The sequence below is a fragment of the Neolamprologus multifasciatus genome, chromosome 14 (assembly GCF_963576455.1).
Source record: "Neolamprologus multifasciatus chromosome 14, fNeoMul1.2, whole genome shotgun sequence".
Taxonomy (NCBI): Eukaryota; Metazoa; Chordata; class Actinopteri; order Cichliformes; family Cichlidae; genus Neolamprologus; species Neolamprologus multifasciatus.
This window is the reverse complement of record NC_140452.1, coordinates 33,597,405-33,614,771: the sequence shown is the minus strand read 5'-3', so window position 1 is coordinate 33,614,771 and position 17,367 is coordinate 33,597,405. Positions and strand designations below refer to the sequence as shown.

At 41.1% G+C, this 17,367-nt stretch overlaps 1 protein-coding gene across 1 annotated transcript in view; it reads right to left on the bottom strand.

Moving 5' to 3' along the window:
* Window positions 1-12,259: 12,259 nt before the first annotated feature.
* Window positions 12,260-17,367, bottom strand: part of LOC146504470 (calsyntenin-2-like) — a 325,046-nt gene continuing 319,938 nt past the window's right edge. Inside the window, exons 16-17 of the mRNA XM_085131085.1 lie at window positions 14,773-14,957; window positions 12,260-14,447 (exon numbers count right to left, since the gene is read on the bottom strand). Of these exons, the coding sequence (XP_084987211.1) occupies window positions 14,241-14,447; window positions 14,773-14,957 (392 nt within the window). The 3' untranslated portion in view covers window positions 12,260-14,240. The remainder of the gene's footprint in view (window positions 14,448-14,772; window positions 14,958-17,367) is intronic.

Sequence of the window (17,367 nt, the reverse complement as noted above, 5' to 3'; positions counted from 1 at the left end):
AAGCCTTAAAGCGAGACCCCACAAGCAGCTACAAAAAGAAAGTTATAGCTTGCCTTCAAGACTTGGAAAAGGACAAAATCATTGACCGCCTTACTTATCACCGCCTTTACCCAGGGGATGCCATACCCTGCATTTACGGACTTCCAAAAATCCACAAGGAAGCTGTCCCACTCAGACCCATAGTCAGTAGCATAAACTCAGCCACTTATAACATTGCAAAACACCTTGCTACCATCCTTGCTCCTCTCGTGGGGAACACCCCACACCACATCAAGAACTCCACCGACTTCACTGACAAGGTCCAGAAACTTACCCTGGATCCAGATGAAACAATAGTGTCCTTTGATGTAGTCTCTCTCTTCACTTGCATACCCACCACGGAGGCAGTGGAGACTGTCAGAAAACGACTACAAGAAGACAACTCCTTGGAGGACAGGACCAACTTCACACCCGATCAGATTTGCACACTGTTAGACCTCTGCCTCACCACTACATATTTCAAATACAACGAAGGCTATTACAGACAAAAACATGGCTGTGCTATGGGCTCCCCTGTGTCACCTATTGTAGCCAACCTTTACATGGAGGAAGTGGAAAGGAAGGCTCTTGGCTCTTTCAAAGGAAGAGTACCCAGCCACTGGTACAGATATGTAGACGACACCTGGGTCAAAATCAAGACACAAGAAGTGGAATCCTTCACTGCGCACATCAATGCTGTGGATAAAAACATCAAGTTCACCAGGGAAGACACAAAGGACGACTGTTTGCCTTTCCTGGACTGCGCTGTGCACATTGAAGAGAATGGCAACCTCAACATCGAAGTTTACCGGAAGCCCACACACACGGACCAGTACCTCCTGTTTGACTCCCATCACCCTCTGGAACACAAACTTGGAGTAATTAGGACCCTACACCACCGGGCAGAACATGTTCCCTCTAAGCCTGAAGGGAAAAAGAAGGAACACACACATGTAAAGGAAGCACTCAAAACGTGCGGGTACCGGAAATGGGCGTTTTTAAAGTCAGCAAAGAGGCACAGAAAAGAAGATCAGACACCAGCGAGGGAGGATAAGAAGGACAGACGCAACAACATTGTCATCCCCTATGTAGCCGGTGTATCAGAGAAACTCAGGAGGGTTTTCTCCAAGCATGACATCCTTGTACTTCAGACCCAGCAACACACTCAGACAAAAACTGGTTCACCCGAAAGACAAAACGCCAAAACACAGACTTAACAATGTGGTGTATGCCGTACAGTGCAGCGAGGAATGCCCAGACCTCTACATTGGAGAGACCAAACAGCCACTTCACAAGCGCATGGCACAACACAGAAGAGCCACCTCCACAGGACAAGATTCAGCTGTCCATCTGCATCTTAAGGTCAAAGGTCACTCTTTCGAGGATGCCAATGTTCACATTTTGGACAGAGAGGACAGATGGTTTGAAAGAGGAGTGAAAGAAGCCATCTATGTCCACTGTGAGCGACCATCTTTGAACAGAGGCGGTGGTTTACGACACCAACTCTCTGCCATCTATAATCCAGTTTTGAGATCCCTTCCCAGACGCCTTAAGGCCCACTCACACCCTGGGCCATCTGACCTCAGGAATTCGCATGATAAGGTGGGGCCAGGTTTCACAATGAACTCACACGAAACTCTGGCTGATTGGGACCCACACCCAGTTCCACACCTTGGCTCAGGCGATTAGAGGATCATCAGGGGGTCCTTTTGTCCCTCTGTGGGGGACACTCCCACCAGGGTTATATCTGGGACTCTCCACCATTTGACCTTAGAACTGAAGAAGCCTCTCGGATGAGAGGTGAAACGTCTTCAAGTAACCTAAAGAAGTCCAGACGCTTTTCTTTGCAAGCTCCTTTGACTACGATGACCTGGATGACTGAGAACCTTCACAGACAAAAAGGAAGTAGATCTTCCTTTTAACCTATGAGCTAACCTGGTGAGCACAAAGTTACTTTATATGTTGATTAGCTGTATTTATGAGAGGCATAACTCATTTTCCAGGCACCTCTCTTATGGTGGCCTCGTAATTCGAGCAAAGTGGATTAGAGCGTGCTTGACTGTGAAATGGTGTGGTGCTGCTGGCCGCTGGAGTGTGAACGACTGTAATTGTTTGTCAAATGACTAATCCAGTGTAAGAAGGTGGGGGTTTTTAAAAGATCATTACGGAAGAAATTTATTGTGCTTCTGTGCTTGTAAACTGTGAATATACACCAGCTTCTGATTTGCAGGAGGAAGCAGAGAGAAGACAGTGTCCTCGTCAGCGATGGAAAATACATGTAATTTCTAGTTTTCTTTTGAGCTGCTGTAATTGATAACACACTCAGCTCAACAGAGCACTTAAGTTCTTTCAGCTCAGTTTATGTTTGTTTGTTTTCTTTGGTTTTTTGTTTTTGTTTTGTGGCCCACAGATCTCATTTCTCTGGCCACACTCAGTTCATTCAACTCAGAATTGCTAAATTCCATCCATTTCTAGTTCCAGTCCCTCAGGGATCTCTCCTGGGCCCTCTTTCATTTGTAATCTATCTATCTACTTCCTCTTGGTCATATCAGTTTCCATGGTTATGCTGATGACACCCAGCTCTACCTATCTACTAACTCTACTACCACTATCCCACCCACTGCCCTCAGTGTTTACCTCCAGGAAATCAAATCTTTGTTCTATTGCAATCTTCTCTAATAAAACAGCAATAAAAGTGAGGTTTTCCTCATTGGCACCAAATTCACTTGATCTAAATGTAATAGTTTTTCATTTTCTGTTGACAACTCCTTAGTTTCTCCCTGCCTTTCAGATATAGAGTCAGGGTGTCGTCCTTGGATAGTGTGCTTTCTTTTCGCACATCAAAAAGAACACAGTGCACATCAGTAAGACCACAAGGTCCTGATCCTTCCATCTTTGCAACATTAATTGCCTCTGTCTGTCTCTCACACTCACCTGTTCAAACAGCTGTTCTTAGTGATTTTTAAATATTGTAAATATGGTTTTGACTTGATGGGTATTTTTGAACTCAGCTGTTTTGGTGACCTTGAGTGTTTTGAAAAGTGCTTTTTAGTTCACTCTTTCGTAGTTTGCCAAGCTGCCGAGCACAGAAGAGATCGTACCACTGAAGACTGTCAGTAGTTGGTAGGAAACCAAAAACGGGAAATAACTAAAAACAGAACTTTTTTTGTTTGGTGCTGTTTTTGAGGACAACGGTGGAATGTGGAGCTGATTTGAAATGACTTCAGTCATGTTCACTCTATCTGCCAAGTTAGTGATCTAATATGTCATCTGCATAACCTGCCACAGCTTGTTCTATTAAAAAAAAGTACCCTGAGTTCAGAAGCCCGCGGCAGTGGAGATCAAGAGGTTGAATGCTACTCTGCACGTAATGCACAGTGTTTTGCAATCCAAATAAATGCTACTCAGTCTGTCAGTTCTGCAAGCTGTTGCCAGAAGTTCACCACAGTTAACTTCCTCTGGAGCACAAACCTAGTTTCAGTGACTGCTGACCCTGCCTCAGACACCTAAACCACACTTATCGGTGCACTGTATACATACTTCACTGGTGTGCAGCTTTGTCAGTTCGAATGTATGTATTTAGCTTTAGTGCTATGTTAGTTGTTCAAACTGAAACATAAAGTGTTCTAGGCGTAAGTTGAAGAGGTTTTGGCAGGGAATGGTGATATTTTGGAGGATCGTACTAAGCTGTTGGGTATTTACATGGAAAAGTAGTTTCTGTTCCGAGCTGTGGGCTGGTTTGTGTTCTGCCAAAGCTGATGTTATTTTTCCAACATGGTTTTCCTTTTCCTCCTGTCCCGAGGAAGCATATCTGATTATTGAGTTTAACCACTTGTTGACTGTTTACTGTCCCACACAGCTTACTTCCAGGTTTCTGTCTCCATGCAAAGGATTTCTGCTGATGAAATTTGTCTGCTTTTCAGTTCCATGTGTGCTCTTTCAAAAGAAGACATAAAAAACTATGGAGTTATATTTGTGCCATAATGTGATTACAGGCAAATATTGTTGATTTTGGTACAAACACACACTCTCACTCGTTTTTACATCTTAGTGATGGCATCAAATAATTGACATAGTGATTTCCCTAGCCCGTTAGCCTAACCCTAGCCATTAGAAATACATGCCTAATCCTACCCCTTACCCTAAACATAAACATAACCTAACCCTAACTCTTAAAGCCACATTTTCAGCCTCAAAAATACCTTCAAATTTGTGAGGGCCAACATTTGGACCCCACAAGTAACTGTTGGTCCCCACAAATATAGTGGCATGGTCCTCATAAAGACATTTAAACAAGTACACACACACACACTCAAAAAATAAGACGATATTCGCCTAAGTTGACATTTCCCTTAAAGGTGCCATATGCGAACATCTTAGAAGCAACTGAATTTTCCAAATAAGTCGTGACATCTCATCACAGTCCTCAGTGTCATTTAACTACCGCTCTACTGGGTCTGTCACCTTGGATATAGACACCACCGCCTCGGATGGATTTACAGGATGGAGGTTTGTCAGGTAGGGTAGAGACTTGTGAAAAATTTACTGTTACTGAAAATACTACTTTTATGATTTTATTAAAAGGGAACAAAAAATGATAAAAGATACAATTTAAAATGGGTTCTGTTATGTGTAGACATCCAGTTAGGGCCTTTTTTTAAATGCTTGAATGATAAGTAGCTTCACAAATAAATAAAAAAAGAAAAAGATTCCTCTGAAAATGGCTCCTTGGAAGCAAAATATACAGAAATGAGTAGTAGCTTACAGTTTTTTCTGATTGCTTAAGCACATTTTTTGTAACTATTGGCTATTTTTGCAAAACTCTACACACAAATAAGAAAACCTGTCACCCAATTATCAAAACATTGTAGTTCTCTTGCAAAAGCGAACACAGCTAGATTAACTCTTCACACCTTCGTAAAAATGGTGTTTTCGTATCAAACAGTACACACAAGCCATCATCTACTAAGCACACAATGCGCCAACTGCACACTGATGGTATGAATACAAAACACATCTGGCTTTTGCTTTCTCTGTGTACAGATGTCAATTGAACATTCTGCCTCTGCCCCCAACATCTGGACGTCTAGCAATTCTGTAAAGTAACAATTTCAGTATTTTTGCATGTATGGTACTGTTGTGTTTCTCATTAGAGTATGGCAGTGCTACAAAGTACTTACCGATTCTCATTTCGAAATGTCCTAATGATGCTTGCCACAGTGTAGCGGCTCAGTTTAGGCTGAACCCGTTGGCCAGCTTCCCTCAGGGTCATCCCATGGTTGATGACATGGTCCACTATTGTAGCCCTGATGTCATCAGTTATTCTGTTTCTTACTCTTCTTACCCTTCCTCTTTCCCCTCCTCGTCCTCTTCTTGCTCCTCTTTGTCCTCTTCCTCTAACTTCCTCTAACCCTCTTGCTTCTTCACCTCCACGTCCTCTTCCTCCAACTTCTTCACCTCCACGTCCTCTCCCTCGGCCTCCTCTGATTCTCACTCTTCTCACTCTTACTGCTCCTTCCATTGTACTCCACATAGACAGCTTACCTGTGGCCTGTTTATAGTGCTTAGGCTGATTGCAAAGTGGACTAATTATCTAAAACAGTTTTCACATCTGAAAGTGTGCCAGACAGTTGGCAAAATAGTGTTAATGATAGCCATACATGTGTATAATTTTGCTAGGAGTGTGTTGGAAATTTGGTAATTGAGTGTAAGCAGTGAGTTGTGCCTACAGTTTTGCAAAGTGTGTGTTACAAAATTGCAAACTGAGTGCAAAGCAGTGTTTGTGCTTTTAGTTTTGCAAACTCAGTGAGTGGTTTTGCTATAAGTGTTAATAGTTTTAGGAATTGTGCTATAAGAATCACAGTTAGGGTTTAAGCATTCAGAAAAAACTGTAAGACTTTTGCACAGTTACTAACCCTTCATCTACAAAATGAATATCGTGTTGTACTCATTAAGACTTGGAACTCAGCTTGAATTTAGCTGAGTTGCCACGTATGCGCGACTAGAAAGCTATGCAGATTTAAGGCCATTGAGCTTTGTCAGAGCCTTAAGCTGCATTTTTTTTTTATATTCAGTCCATGAATTACAGTAAGCCTGCAAGTGACTCGCTGCCAGCCAGTTTCAGCTGATCTAACCACGACATCATCCTTAAAGAACCCACATTTCTATGTTTTTGTTAGATTGTAACTCTTACTATTACCATTCTCCCATCGCTTCACTGCTTCCGTGATAATTTTGACATGAACTGTCAGCTTGACATGTAGGTAAAAACTAGAGGGAGGAATCATTTATTTTTGGAATAAATGAAAGGTGAAATTAGTCTTTGCATTACAGTAGTTTCTCCACAACATTTCCCTTATTATGCCACAAATCTGCTGCCACACGTGCAGGGAAGCCTGAAGCCTTTTCAGCTTTGTTTCATTCATCCTGTTGCTGGTTTGCAGTTTGTCAGCAGCCTGAAGGTGAAGTGAGTGAGTTTTGGATAAAGCTATTTTGCTTTTTTGTGTTTTGTAGGACTGCAAATGCTTTATTTTTTATTTTAATTGCTTCTAGTTTACAGGATTTGTACTTTTCACAGTAATTAGTTAACACAGCAAAACAGCTTTTTATGTATTTTGATGAAACTGTTTTTTGTTGTTGTTGTTTTTTGGATGTGTCTGTCTCTAAAGCCCTTACTTGGGTCAGCTTCGATCGTTTAAATGTGACATGATGGTCAACATAAAAGGTTCAGAGATTTTTTTCTAGCGTATGTTTGAGTTACTGAACGTAGAGGAGGGACACAAAGTATCTGTTGGGCTAGCATCGAGCTGTTACCATGCCACACTGGCATCGATCTTTGGATTGATCTACACACCTTTTTGTTTTGCAGTGGTTGAAGTTCTTCATCCACTGCTTCTTCACCATCTGAAGAATGGTCTTGTGCAGTGTCTTTGCACTGCACAAGACACTAAATAATGTGGATTGCACAACACTGGACATTATATTCCTCATTTCCAGTTAATACTTGTACAGCTGCTGTTATTGTGTATATATATATATATTTATATTTCTTCATACATTCTTATATATTTCTATACTGTGTATTGTGTATTTTGTTGTACAGTTATTTTATTTTCAACTTTAATTTATATATTTTATTTGATTTGATTCCTTCCTAGTTAAATTTACCCCTTTTTAATTTTCATATTTATTTCCTATCTTATTCATAACCTTTTCTTTTTTTTCTTTAGGTCACGAGCAGTTGTCTAAGCATTTCACTGCATATCGTACTGTGTATGACTGTGTATGTGACAAATAAAATTTGAATTTGAATTTAATCTACTATTACCTCCAAGTATCACACAGCACAGTGTTTTATTGTAGGCTTACATTTTTCTGCCTTTTGTTGTCACATCTACCTTATGCTCACTTTTAAAAAACATAAATGAAAAATGTTTTTAAATAAAAGAATTATTGTGAAATTTGACTCTGTGTGTAAAATCATAGTCTCTCTGGTTCCTCCAGAAGCCTTAGTCCTGCTGTAATTTTCTTTTGGTGTTTTTTTTGGGAGTTTTTCGAGGTTACAATTACAGCCTTAACATTAATGCATTCTCACTGCCTTGGAGTGGGAAGAAATGTAATGAATAATGCATGATGGGATAAAGGTAGTCTGTTTCCTTCTGGGGCATCGTGAACTTCATTATTTATATACTGCTGCCTCAACCTCTCCGTACTCGATGTTCCAGTGAGTGACAGGAAGCCGTGACTTTGCAGCCTTGACACCGACTGCTGCCATCTAGCAGTGACAAGCAAAAGGCAACATCTGTCCACATCTCTCCCCGCTGGCTGTCCTGAGAAGTCAGGTCAAAAGAGTTTCTGTTAGAGAGACAGTAATTATAGATGTGCATTAAAGCAGTTTGACAGAGTTTAGTTTTTGCAACATCTCTTTGTGAGTCAGGAGTGAAGGTGACAGCGCCTGGGGCTCCCCCTCTGCTGTGCTCGGAGACAAGTTTTGCAAATACTTTAATTCTTTCCTACTGAGCTGCTGAGTTCTTGCCAGTTTATGCAAGCAGAAGGCCTCTTGGGTCATCATTTAACCCAATTTTTGGCTGTGCAAAGTACAGTTTGAGTAACACTGGGTATTCTGAGACCATGGTAATCACAAAGTGGCTCAAGGCTGATATGAAAACAGATAATGATCATGACAAAGACATGTGTGAGCAGCGTGGCAGGACTGCGTGAGCTCAGGTGTGACTGGAGAACATTTGCAATTGCTAAAGTCATGCAATATAGTTTTTATCCACTAGAGGGAGACATTCAACTGGATATACAATCTCTCCAGTGCTTAGCACATATCCCCATCACAAACATCAATGACATACTCAGTGTACATAAATGGGCTGGGCTGGTGCTACCCCATGCCCATTACTGGTCTATGATATACAAACATATTAGATAATTTTGATCTTTCTAGTGATAATCTCACTGCACAGATGCTGTTTTTCAAATAAAAGATGCCATAAAGAAACCACAGAAATAATAACCCGAGCCTAAAATCAGCAAACTTAATATTTAAAAACCAGTCATCAATGCTCGGAGGCAAATATAGCCAGCCTGAAGCTATCTTCCCTCCTGCTTAGTCGTGTCCCAGTTCCATAGTAAATGTTAAATGCAGATTTTGAGGCTGTTCACATGGGAAAAGTGACAAAGTAAAGTATGCTCGACTACCATTCAACAAGCCGCTCAGAGCTACAAGTCACTGTGAATGAAATCGCTGAACCAGCTGTCTCTGGGTTGGGCTTTGCAGCTATGTTCTTCATTTTCTTGCACTGCATTGGATCTCAGTAATATGTACATGTACATTAGCTGTAACAGTACTAACAGTGCACTCATGGACCATTAGGCATGGACTTGCACATGGTCCTCCTGCATTGTTCATAGATGTGATTTTGGGATGCGCATCTTACACTGTTTTTTTCTCATCTTGGGTTTGTTTAGGGTCATATTGTGTATCATTATGGTTATTTTGCATCTATTCGAGCTATTCTATGCCTTTCTGAAGTAATTTTGTATCTTTTTCTGTCTTGATTTGGCCAGCTTGTCGCTCTGTAACGATTTTTATGTGAAATCTTGATTGTGTTGCATAAATTAATGATTGTTTTCTAACTCACATTGGCTATTTTTGCATCTTTATAGGTTGTTTGGATTCAATTTAGATCATTTTGTAAATCACTTTAGAGCCAGTGTGTCTCTTTAGAGCCATTTTACATTTTTTGTGGTCATTTAATGTCTCGTCTGTATCTCATTTCGGATATTTTTAGTTCTATTCTAGAGAAATCTAGTTTATTTCAGGAACACACCAATGTTTTTGGGACGCTTAGTCTATCTTCAGAAGGCCTGTCTATCCTTGGGTATGCTTATACCACACAGAGTAACCCTATCCATGAGGAAAATAAGTAAAAGTTCTCTAAGCTGAACAGGAAAAAGAGGTAATACACATAGATGTACTCCTTACCAACTTACATCCTCCTTCATAATTGCTGTGGCAAGTCATACAAAGAGAAGCTGCTTTGTGGCACTAGCTGCTGATTTTCATCTTCTTCTTCTTGGAAAGATGCTTTTAATCTAGGATAGGTTTGATGTCGCCATCTCAAAATTAGGAAAAGCACAACCCAAATAGCCACAGAGGGATTTTAATGTATTGAGAGAAGTCTGACCAGATGGACTGTCTTTGCCGGGCAGCATTTCAGCAGCATGGAGAACACCCAACCCTGCAGCTTGCTCTGCGTTTACAAACTGCTTATTGAACAGTTAAATCGACAACAGTGCTGGCTTGTTCTTTAGGTGAAGATTAGATAGAGCGCACAGTTGGGTGGTTCAGTCATTGAACTCCAATTTCTCACACAAAAACATGTCCAATAACAGGCTTTGGTAATGCTTACTCTAACCAGCCCCTGGCACTATGAGTAGGATTAGTGTTCATAGAGGCAAAAATGAGTCAAAGACCTTGTCGGTGGCATTTTGTACAGCCCGTCTTATGTTTCCTGGCTTTTCCACACTTCTAATTTGACACAGCCCTGAGTCTTTTGTTGAAGAACAAAAAAGTAATCCAGTAGGGATCAGCTGCACAGCTCCGCCTGGAGAGGATAAGTAGTTTAGAAAATGGCTGATTGCGTTCAATTAAACTGATGCCTTTAGAGACATTTGCTCCTCAGATGTTGTGGGTTTGTTGTGAATTTAACTGGAATATTTTTTTTATCTGGAGTGATTTATGCTTTAAGGTACATATTGTGAATTCTTGTACTTGAAAACTTCCTTAATTAACTAGAGCTGTCAGCTGGATGCAAAGAAACACCCACTGTCCAAAATGTCTGTGCTGTGCTGAGGACACTACATTGCCAAAAGTCTTCACTCACACATCCAAAATCATTGAATTCAGATGTTCCAATCACAGGTGTATAAAATCAAGCACACAGGCAGGCAGACTGCTTCTACAAACATGTGTGAAAGAACAGCTCGCTCTCAGGAGCTCAGTGAATTCCAGCGTGGTACCGTGTCCAGCTGTGAAATTTCCTCACTACTAAATATTCCACAGTCAGCTGTTAGTGGTATTATAACAAAGTAGAAGCAATTGGGAACAACAGCAACTCAGCCAATTGGTGGCCACGAGTCAGCAGATGCTGAGGTGCAGAGTGGGGAGGTCGCCAACTTTCTGCAGAGTCAATCGCTACAAACCTCCAAACTTCATGTGGCCTTCAGATGAGCTCAAGAATGGTGCACAGAGAGCTTCATGGAATGGGTTTCATTTGCTGAGCAGCTGCAGCCAACCCTTACATCCCCAACTACAATGTAAAGCGTGGGCTGCAGGGGTGTGAAGCATGGCACCACTGGAATCTAGAGCACTGGAGACGTGTTCTCTGGAGTAACGAATCACGCCTCTCCATCTGGCAATCCGATGAATGATTCTGGGTTTGGTGGTTTTCACAAGACCAGTAACTGCACTGTTTGGTAGAGGACAAATTATGGTCTGGGCTCGGCCCTTTACTTCCAGTGAAAGGAATTCTTAATGCTTCAGCATACCAAGACATTTTGGACAATTTTATGCTCCCAACTTCATGGGAACAGTTTGGGGATGGTCCCATCCTGTTCCAACATGGCACAAAGCAAAGTCCATAAAGTGATGGATGGCTGAGTTGCTGTGGAAGAACCTGACTGGCCTGCACAGAGACCTGACCTCAACCCTGATAGAACACCTTTGGGATCAATTAGACTGCGAGCCAGGCCTTCTTGCACTCCTCACAAATGCACTGCTGGAAGAACGGTTGAAAATTCCCATAAACACACCCCTAAAACTTGTGGAAAGCCTTCACAGAAGAGTCATTAAGCACACACAATGTCATTTCTAATGGCTAGGCAAAAAGGCAGAGCATCTAGAGGAAATAGGGCTAGCTAAAAAGAGAGATTACAATTTTTAAATGCAGCAGCATACATACGTGCCACCTGGTGATGAAGCTTTTGAACTGTGCAGAAGTTGATTACAAAAAGTCCCTTTAAATAGTTTTTAACTTAATTTTTAGTACAGTACACAACTGTTCTTCTTGCATAATTCAATTGATATTGCTCACATACAGTTTCCACAAGAGGATTATGAGCTCCAAAGAAGATGCAGTTACACAAAATGTATTACTGGCTACACAGAAACACTCACACTGTCACACAAATACAGACCCCACAGCTAGATTCCAAAACAAGTTTTTATTGGCCAATTTACAGAAAGTGCTGTAGTGACCATTCCAAAGGAAAACAGACCAAAGAGTCCAGAGAAAAAAAAAACTAAAAAAAAGAAAGAAACTTTTACACATTATACAAGGTTTCGATGTTAATTTCACCGTCCTCTTCTAAAACAAATGTCAGGACAACATTAGGGCTGATGCAAAATCCACCAAAGATGTCAAGGGGGGAGGAGGAGGGGTGTGTGCAGGAAGGGAAGTGGCGTCACAAGACCAGGTGTCACAGTAGATGAGGAAAACTCTTAAACAACATATGAGATCTTTAGATGAACATACAGTAGAGCTACAGTATACACATACAACAGGTTCTCCCAGTTATACCCACAGGACAGCTGGCAAAGGCTCACTAGGTTAGAGGAGGAGATTTTCCAGTGTTTATGACATTAACCGAACCCTTTATCGATTTCTGGCATATAGCGCACAAGCTTTCTTGTGACAAAAACATCATTTCGTTGGTCATTTGTGGATTCTCGCTGCCAAACACTACAGACAAGCTGAATTGAGGATGGCTACAGTGATTAATGCCCCTTCATTTCAAAGTGGAAAAAAAAACACGACTGGGTTTTCTGATCGCGTCAAACGTGACACTGCCAAATGCATTCCACTCTCTGTCCTCTTAAAAGTTGCACGAGGCGACTTCAGAATCCGGCGGCCTCAAGGGTTGGCTAATGAGGTGGGATTTATGTAATGTGACATCAGTCTCTAGACCTAAATTTCTTCCATTAATGCTGCGGGTTTTTTTTTTTCAAAGTTAGAAGTTTGGAGAAGTTCCTCTTCTATTTTAAATTTGTTATTTACTTTTTTGCAGTGTGTATCTGATGTCTCTGTAGACACTAGCAATCCAGTTAGGAAGGCTGTGTTTTCTAGTTTAGGCCATTAGGCCACAATAAAGTGTCTTTAAATGCATAATGTGAGAGCTTGACTATTTATTGGCCTGGTCACTGTTGAAGGTTTCTGAAGGTTTGAAATTTCTGCCAAATATGATCAATACCTTAGAGCTACAAAGTAGTTTGATGGGTAACAAAGTAAAAGCTGTACCAAGATAAGTTCTGCAAGATGTGAAATTCACAATTGATATGGCTAATGTGTTGGCTAACTGCTGACTATCTACACACCCAGCAGACATGAAGCAACAGTCTAATTTATTTAGATTTGAATTATATTCACCTTATAAGTCCAGGTACACTATTGTTATTCTTTTAGCTTAGTTTTTCCCTTTTTGAAATCACTAGCTAACGGCTAACATTTCATTCCATTAAGCTAGCTTCCGCACCAAGGATTGTGTGTTTTACAGCTGGAATTTTTGACTTTGAATCAAAACTCTATCACTGAGTTTCTGCTGTTGTTTAATGAGAGGCTCTTCTCTTTTTTTAAATACAAAAATCTCACCTAGTGCAGCTTTTAATAACCCACCTATTTCAAAGGCAGTAGCATCCGCGAGAGCAAACCCAAGTTTGCCATTAGCCAGAATGATCTGAACACTGAGCTAAAAACACGCAGGCTGGATCTGGGGCTCGGCTCTGGAAAGACTCCTGCAGGCTAAGGGATTAGGGCGTGTACATACATATGAAGAGGTGTGTTGTGTACAGGTGGAGAGGAAGGTCTCTGGTTAGACAATGTGGGGCTGACTCAGTGGGTCGGGGTCACCTACTATACTCAATATTTACAAGAAAGGAGCGTATAAAAATGTACAAGGAGACTCCTCTGTCTTTCCCAAAAACCCAGAACACAGGCCCTGTCGGCTAGTTCAACATGACGTCTGTGACAGCACATTGATCATCTTTTTTCCCCTTTTTTTTGTTCTATTTGTTTTTGAGTACCATTTAAAATATGCTATTTCTGTAAAATTACCTGGCTTTGCCACATAGGCCAGAATAAAGACTGATAAATAACATGAAGTATACAAACCAAAAAATAGTCAGTTTCTTTACTTTTGCAATTGACTTTTCCTAAATAAAGGATGTTTTGCATTTTGATTCTTATATGGGACATCAGAAATCTTACTGTGAAATTTGACACATCAAACTGAATGCATGATGCAGGGTTTCATTGACAAAAGGCTTCTCCTACAGCTCGAGTTCACTAAAGATTGCATTGGAATGGGAGAGAGATAATTCATGGGACATCTCTCTGGGAATGAACTAAATTTGGTGATCTCTTCGTCTAAGAACAACGAAAGTATGTGATTGAGGAGCACTTTTAGAGTCATATTATCGCTTATCAGCTGTATAAAACAGGAGGTTCTGTGACAAGGCTAAGGTTAAATCACTGCACTGTGTGTGTGTCTGTGTGTGTAACTGTGTGTGGTTAAGTGTTGTCTTCCAGTAGGGGGAGATATTACCTTATTTTTAGAGCATCAACATCATAGTCTTTTTGTTTCAGCCATGTGATCTGAGTATAGATGTGTTGTAGAGTGTGTGTGTGTGTGTGAGGGTGTATGTACGTGTGTATGTTTCAATAGGATATTGTTGTTTTGTCCCAATTTTGGCCTTTCTTGGTCGAGCGTTGCATCCTGGGTAGCTGGACGTCTATTTCCTCCTCGCTGTCATCTGACTCAGCGCTGGTGATGTCGTCCTCGTCGTCGTCTTCCTCCTCCTCCTCCTCTTCGTCTTCCTCCTCCTCGCTGGCTTCCTCCTCTGCAGCCTGAGGCTCCTCCAACTTCTGTGGTAAAAAATATTTGCAAAGTTTCACAAACGTAATCATCAGACAGTAAGCAAGAAACAAGAAATGTCAGTAATTCTTCCTTTGACTGGTTTAATACAAAGGAGACATTAGAGATGGGCGGATTGATCCAAATATTGACAACATTGATACCAATTGCTGGTATTGGTATTTGGATCAATAGTGGCGCAATAGGATCAATCCTTTGTTTCTATCCTTAAATAGAAATGGGATAGTATCCCACTACACACGGTCCACTGTGGGTAGCTCCTATGCTCCCTCCCTGACAGCATCCTTTTAATTCCTGAAGTTCCCTCCCTCCTACCTCCATTGGGTTCACTGTGATCGTCAGAGCAGACTCGTCCCAGGTCACGTCTGCCTCTTTAGCCGCATCTGCCAACTTCACCTCCTGCTGGTGGGTCAGGTGGATGCGGTAAATGCCCAACACTACAACCACCACCAGGGCAGCGATACACATTACTATTACCACGGTGGCAGCACTCGGTACACCTGAGAACCAAATGAAAGGAGATCAGGGATTTAATGACTATAATAATGCCAAAGCACAAGAGTGTGTCACTCTGTACCTAGAAAATCAGCATAATTCTGTTTGGTCAGAAAATCTTCAGCATGTACTGAATCGGTTTATTCTTTCACTTCCACGGGCACAAAATACCCAGAACAGCCAGCTGAATGCTGCAGACCTTGAGAGGTACTGTACTACGGTCCTTGATGAGAAAGCTCCAGACATCTTAAGTAGCATCTCACCATATTACTAATCTGTGCCTGCATCAGTACGCAACCCAACATCCCACCCAAAGGAGCCAAATGTTATTGTAATTTCTTTAGTGGTCTTAGGCAACAGCTATCCAGGATCTCTGTAGGTCTTTCAAAGTTTTTCTTTGGATGTTGGCCTTTTCAGTCCTTGCATCTGATCATTTTCAGAGAAATGTTGGCTTGTTTTTTTAAGCCACTTAACACTGACATATGAATCATTCAAGCATAAAAAAGGCACCAGACTCAAAGGATAAATAAACCAATGTTGTGTCTACACCTATCAAAGCATTCATTCTAAACCGTATCTTTAGACACTTCGTAACTAGCAGCTTGTTACAAAAAGACATCATTTTGTCACTTTTCTTTAGCTGAATCTATGAAAACTGACAAAGATAACACAGTTTTCACAGTGTGATTCCCAAAGAGCTATTAGCTGAAAACTTGGCATATCTCGGCACGGTGTGCAGTGTGTCCTTAAAAAAATTTGAGGAAACTGGATAAGCAGAGGACAAAAGAAGTGGCAGGCTTTAAAAACTACAGCAGCAGATGATCAGTATCTGAAAGTCACATCCTTATGGAAAAGGAAGAAATCCAACAAAGACCTGACACCGGACCTGAGAGATGTATCTGGACTCTGATTCAACTACTGTTCACTGAAGGCTTGTGAGAAATGGTCCCAGTGGAAGGATGGCTGTCAAGAAGCCATTCTCAAGGAAGGGAAAAAAAGAGAAAAGGCTGAGATACGCCAGATTACACAAGAACTGGACTGAAAATCAGTAGCAACACGTCTGATGAGGCCAACTTCTGGTTCAAAATGCTGTCAATATGTACAAATTAGGATGATCCAACATTGACTGTCCACAGCCATCTGAAAAAGATGGTGGAGGTTCTGCCATTGTTTGGAGCAGGAAGTCAAATGTCCAATGCACTAAAAGCACATCTGTTTAGAAAAAACACAATGTGACACTATCAGTCATGGACTGGCCTCCCCAGAGCCCGGACCTTAACATTATTTAAGCAGTGTGGGATCATCTTTATAGAGAACAGAACAAACAATATTTTCCTAGCAAAATACAAAGATTTTGTACAGCAGTGCATAGTGAAAACAGACTGCAACATCTAGGGCTAAAAGATAGAAAGGAGAAATGGTAAGAGACAAAAAACTGTAGTGCTTTAAATGGTCACTAGAGGCAGGCTCCAAATATGAGCGAGTCTCTACAGACCCCCATTTTAACTGTTTATAACGTTATCATGTCTACAGGCTGAACTGTCTTGTTGACTTTAGCAAGACTGTTCAGGCTGAAGGAAAACTTTATGGCAGGTTACATTTTTTATAACTAACCTGTTTGGATTTCGTTAACCCTTAAAAAGTCTTAAAAAGCCTTAAAAAGCCTTAAAAAGTCAATCGATTGACAGGTTTGGACAGCTTTCTGCCAGCCCTCACATCTGCTAGTTCAAGTCACGGAACTGTGTTTGCACTGCTGATGCCTCTTCACTTCAATAATATGGGACATAAGTGCACTTTCTGTGCGCTACAGACCATGCAAGAAGCTTGTGCTCCAGTTTTGGTGCATGAAATTCGGCAAACATTTTGATAGTCTGTTCAAACTAATTAGCAGGTCTCTGTGCTGCATCCAAATAGTTTATGGGGGTACCAGCTGGTGCTACACCTTGTAGCCTAAATATGGTCACTTACTGGGTGAAAAAGTGGGTGAAATATTAAAATTTTAATTCAGTTTTTCCTCTATATGATCAACACATGAAATGTTTCTCTTTGCTGCCACTAAACATAAGAAAGCTCTGCTAGTTGCTTGTTGTTTAAATATCCAGTTAAATTGGATATGCTGGCTTGGTTTCATACAAATATGGTTTAAAATTGTGGTTTTTGTGTTTAAAAGGGAATTGTTAGAACATGAAAACAAACTTCAAAAAGACCAAATTTAAAAACTCAGTTGTCATCCTGCAGCTACCCCTACTCCTCATGTGTTTAGTGGCTCTGCCCCCCCACCAGCTTTAAACACATTTAGATCTGGCCTGTATGCAGCACATGACTGCACAGATATATCATAGACCCTTTTAGTACCATACCCACAACACAGACCGAGGGATTTCTCTTGAACTAAAATGTTTATTTCATCCACTC